The following is a 4,995-nucleotide window of genomic DNA, read 5'->3' on the forward strand; positions in this document are numbered from 1 at the left end:
ATAAATGGAACGGATCGATAATGATCTATATCCGACCCGTTTAATAAAATGGTTAGCGGGTATGGATTGTTAACGGGTAAATGAATCAATAACTATACTCCAAACCCATAATTTTTAAGGATTTGGATCGGATAAAGGCCAAAATCCGTTCTATTTTCTATCGTAGGTATACCCGGAGGCCTAAGGCAAGGCAGATAAGAGGGAAGCATGGGTGGCTGAGGGCTAATGAGTAAGGAAAGTTATGAAAAACTTGACCTAAGGCAAGGCAGATAAGAGGGAAGCATCGATCATTTTCTTAGTTTACAACTTCATTAATTATTTTCAAATAGGAGGGTATTTTAGTAAAATGTATTCTTTTTCTCATATATGATTAAAAGTGTAGTGATTTCATGGTCGGAGCAAGAGCAACTTTGGGCTGAGACTTGGATCAAAGAATTAACGGCAGATGAATCTGATTCATGGAAGAAATCACCTTGCCTGCGCGACGATGAAGATTTCCGCCATTAAAGCCAATTTCTCATGCTCCAGAAATCCTCCTCTCTTCTCTTCAGCTGCCTCATTTTCATCCTTTCAGTCGAACCTCGCAGATAAAATCATAAACTCCAAATCCGCAAGTGAAACGCTTCAGTTGTATTATTCAGCTTCCAAGAACATCGATGCCACTAAGAATTTAAAACTGCATTCAGCGACTATTCATTTCTTGACCAATGCAAGGTTATACTTGAAGGCCAGGTGTTTGATGAAAGACCTCATCGAAACTCTACACAGATCTTGCCCTCCTAACAGAGTATGTTCTTTGCTCTACCATGCCCTTGATCAACCCGAACTCAGCAAGCCCAAAACCAAAGTGTTTGGAGTGTTAATCATAGCTTTAACCGAACTGGGATTTGTGGATGAGGCGTATTGGGTGCTCAAGAAAACAGATGAGTTGCCTGCTGTTCATGTTTGCAACAGGATTTTAGATGGGTTTCTGAAAACTGGGAGGTATAATTCAATGTGGGAGGCTTACAAAAACATTACTTCTCATGACATGCCACCAAATGTTGTCACGTATGGGATTTTAATCGATGCATGTTGTCACCAAGGAGATATCAAAAAAGCCCGGAAGCTGTTTGATGAAATGCTTGAAAGAGGTATGAACCCGACTGTTGTCATTTACACAACTTTTATACGTGGGCTATGTTGTGAAGGTAGAATATCAGAAGCCGAAAGCATGTTTGCAGAAATGAACAAAGCTGGAGTGGCTCCAGATTTATACACTTACAATGCTCTAATAGATGGCCATTGTAAGATGGCAAATGTTAGTAAAGCTCTTGACTTTTACAAAGAGATCTTGATCACTGGTTTGATCCCAAATTTTGTCACATTTGGTATCCTAATCGACATGTTTCGCAAAGTGGGTAGCATGTTATCTGCCCAAAGTTGTTTCAGTCAAATGATTAAGTTTGGTGAGATACCTAATTCACACATTTATAATTGTTTAATTGATGGATATTGTAAAGAAGGAAATCTTTCTGCAGCCCTTAATTTGTTATCCGAAATGGAAACCTTGGGTATAACAAATGATGTTTACACTTACTGTATACTTATAAATGGCCATTGCAATATGGGTAGATTACAAGAAGCAAATCTTTTGCTAAAAGAAATGACTAAAAAGGGAGTCGTTGCTAATTCAGCAGTTTACAATGCATTAATCAATGGGTACTCAAAGAAAGGAAACATGGAGAAAGCTCTTGAGTTGTGTGGTGAAATGATGAGTAATGGTGTTGAGATTAATATCATTACTTACTCTACATTAATAAACGGTTATTGTAAGGTAAAGAACATGGAATGTGCAATGGGTTTATACACAGAAATGATGATCAAAGGTCTTGTGCCTGATGTTGTGATTTACACTGCTTTAATTGATGGACATTTTAAAGATTGCAATACAAAATCGGCTTTAAAGATCTACAAGGAGATGATGGAGTCAGGATTAACCCCTAATGTTTTCACTCTTACTTGTTTGATTGATGGATTATGCAAAGATGGTTTAACTAATGATGCAATCAAGATTTTCTTGGAAAATGAGAATTGTCACCCGAATAATGTTCTTTACACATCATTGATTATAGGACTTTGCAATGATGGGAAAGTGTTCAAAGCTGGTAAGTTTTTCAGAGACATGAAACAGATTGGTTTGAAGGCAGATGTGGATGTTTATGCAGTGATTACAGAGTGGCATTTTAAGATGAAACATATGTATGGTGTGATGATGTTACATGGAGACATGGTTAAGATTGGTGTGATCCCAAATGATGTGATTTATGGTGTGTTTGCTAGGGGTTATAGAGAAAATGGGGATTATAAATCAGCATTCAAGTGTTCTGATGATCTTCTGGAATTGGGTGTTCAATGTGAGAGTTTGTAGTTGTAGTTGGGAAATTTATAAGAGATATAATTTATGCTTTAGGGTTCTTTGCATTCAATAACAATCAAGTTTTCAAAAAAACAAAAATCGTAAAATTGCCACTTGTTCTTCATTCCCTATCATGTTTCAGTTACATCAAGATTTCATAACAACTCGAATGTTAGCTAAACAAGGTGTAGAAGTGAAGGGCAAAAATGGAACTTTTTATACACATTTGCATGCCATTTTTCAATATCCATCTTCTTTATACGAGTAATCTCACAACATCATGAAGCAATGTGGTATTTGGTATAGAATCCTCTTTCCCTGTTGTCTTCAAATCCAACATTTTGTCTTCAAATACTTGAGATAATGGATAAGAAACATGTTTAGGGTCTTGTGCTGGTTTTAATACCTTTTATTGCTGTAAAAATGAATAAAAATAAACATGTTTTTAAGGATTTCTACTCAAGTTTTTGGTTACAGATGAAGAGTAGAAAAGACTAAAGAGTCCTTACCTTGAGCATAATCTTTAGCTCCAAAAACAGCAGAACCAGCAACCAACGCATTAGCCCCAGCCTCGATGACCTGTCATCAAACATGGAATGTTTTAAAATTGTTCAAACAATCGTCATCAAACATGGAATGTTTTAAAATTGTTCAAACTGATTGTTGGTGTTGTAAACAGAAGGGTAAAATGGTCATTTACTCACACCCATACAGAACTTTATAAAAGAAACATGGACATAGATTGAAATACCTTGTATGCATTGTTGGGGCCCACTCCACCATCTACCTCAATCCATGGGTTCACACCCTGCAAAGTGGATATAAATTAAATTGTCATTATTAAAAACTATTTCCCTATTAGGATTTTCATGTTTTAAAATTTTTTTAAAAAGCGAGAATGCAAGAATACCTTCTCCACACACATTCTTCTCAAATCTGATATCTTCTTCACTTGGCTTTCAATAAAGCTTTGGCCACCAAATCCAGGATTTACAGACATAATCAACACCAAATCCACCACTATTTGAACAAAAAAAAAAAAAAAAAAAAAAAAAAAACAATGTGACTCAACAATTCCATTAAAAGATATACTTAAATGTACAAAATTGTGTATAATTTACCATCTAGGACATATTCTATGGTTGTTAATGGTGTTGCAGGGTTCAACACTACTCCAGCTTTTGCTCCAAGACTTTTAATCTGAACGAAAAAAGGAACATTAAAAAGCGACAAATAAAAAAGATTTTAGATTTCAAGAAAACGTATGAAATCTCACTTGATTAATAGTTCGATGTAAATGGATGGTGGAAGATTGTTCACAGTGGACACTGACTATGTCTGCACCAGCTTTTATAAAGTCGGGGACTCGTTGTTCAGGTTCCACAATCATCTGCCATTTTTATAGTTTTCATTAAATTGGTTTGAAACTTTGAATGATATATATTGATATATGAGAATTATTATTTGCAAAAAGACGAGTTAATTACCAAATGAACATCTAATGGGAGGTCTGTAACTGGGCGCAATGCATCAACAACAAGAGCTCCGATTGTTATGTTTGGAACAAATCGGCCATCCATTACATCAACATGGATCCAATCACAACCCGCCACCTCAACGGCTTTGACCTGCTCTCCTAACTTTGAGAAGTTTGCAGACAGAATCGATGGAGAAACAATTATATCACTCTTTGAGAATCTATCAACTCGAGAACTAGCTTTCACGACTGTTCTAATGGCTCTCCTTTAAATTGAATCATGAATTTGAAAATTATGAGCACTACATTTGGAATGTTGTCGAGATCCTTACGAATTTAGAGAAGTAAAACTATACCTTGTGCAAGAGAGCGTGTTACACTGGGAGATAGACGGCTTTATAAAACCATTAATCTGCGATTGGATTAGAGTCGATGAACCCAAAGTAGCAGTTGCCATTTGTTTTCGGATTTTATATTCTCAAAGTTGTTAAAATGAGTATTTTTAACAAACACTTGGTGGGTATAGCCTAAAAGGGCGCGATCTTTGGTGTCTTCACGCGAAATCTTTTGGGTATGTGTGTAATTTGGGTGAAGATTAAGGAATTGGAGATGAAGATTGTTCTGGTGTCGGAAAATGACGGGTGGGTGAATTGAGATGTGATTGACACACGTAAATGGGGAGTTTTGGAGGAGCGGGTTTAGTAAACGGGTGGCTACAGAAAAGAGGAAATGGGGAGTTTAGGAGAGTGCGGACCCACAGGCCGCAATCTTGAGTCTCTTGACGCCCCTCCGTTGCCGTAAAAAGTCGGCCGACTGCATTTGAACACCTCTTTAGGATGGTGGGAGCCAGCTGACATGCCATTAGTATATAAGGGTTTATCGTACCACAAAAAAAAAAAAAAAAAAAAAAAAAAAAAAAATTACACGAATGGTCCCTATGGTTTGGGGTAATTTGCGCGCTTGATCCCTAATTTATTTTTTTAACTCGGAAGGTCCCTACTGTTTGTTTTTGTTACGCGTTTGGTCTCTGTCTTACCTAAAAATACTATTATTTAAACAAGAAAAAATAATGGGTTGTGTAAGGTAAGGTGAGGGGGTGGGGTGGGGTGGGGTCGGGTTG

At 36.8% G+C, this 4,995-nt stretch overlaps 2 protein-coding genes across 2 annotated transcripts; one reads left to right on the forward strand and one right to left on the reverse strand.

Annotated features, from left to right (window-relative positions):
* Positions 1-262: 262 nt before the first annotated feature.
* Positions 263-2,451, forward strand: LOC111912178 (pentatricopeptide repeat-containing protein At5g61400). The gene has a single exon (XM_023907906.3). It carries the CDS (start codon positions 446-448, stop codon positions 2,408-2,410), a length of 1,965 nt encoding a protein of 654 aa, XP_023763674.1. The 5' UTR covers positions 263-445; the 3' UTR covers positions 2,411-2,451.
* A 46-nt stretch (positions 2,452-2,497) lies between these two features.
* LOC111912179 (ribulose-phosphate 3-epimerase, chloroplastic) lies at positions 2,498-4,773 on the reverse strand. Its single transcript, XM_023907907.3, has 8 exons — positions 4,232-4,773; positions 3,886-4,141; positions 3,675-3,788; positions 3,520-3,598; positions 3,309-3,418; positions 3,150-3,206; positions 2,908-2,977; positions 2,498-2,813 (listed from the first exon to the last, which is right to left on the reverse strand). Exons 1-8 carry the CDS (start codon positions 4,330-4,332, stop codon positions 2,779-2,781), a joined length of 822 nt encoding a protein of 273 aa, XP_023763675.1. The 5' UTR covers positions 4,333-4,773; the 3' UTR covers positions 2,498-2,778.
* Between the last annotated feature and the right edge of the window lie 222 nt (positions 4,774-4,995).

The sequence above is a fragment of the Lactuca sativa genome, chromosome 5 (genome assembly GCF_002870075.4).
Source record: "Lactuca sativa cultivar Salinas chromosome 5, Lsat_Salinas_v11, whole genome shotgun sequence".
Taxonomy (NCBI): Eukaryota; Viridiplantae; Streptophyta; class Magnoliopsida; order Asterales; family Asteraceae; genus Lactuca; species Lactuca sativa.

Coding starts and splice junctions, on each gene's coding strand:
- LOC111912178 (XM_023907906.3), top strand. CDS start 446: ATGAATCTGATTCATGGAAGAAATCACCTTGCCTGCGCGACGATGAAG.
- LOC111912179 (XM_023907907.3), bottom strand. CDS start 4,332: ATGGCAACTGCTACTTTGGGTTCATCGACTCTAATCCAATCGCAGATT. Junction 3,599..3,674: donor TACATCGAACTATTAATCAA/GTGAGATTTCAT, acceptor TTTTTCGTTCAG/ATTAAAAGTCTTGGAGCAAA. Junction 2,978..3,149: donor GCCCCAACAATGCATACAAG/GTATTTCAATCT, acceptor GTTTGATGACAG/GTCATCGAGGCTGGGGCTAA.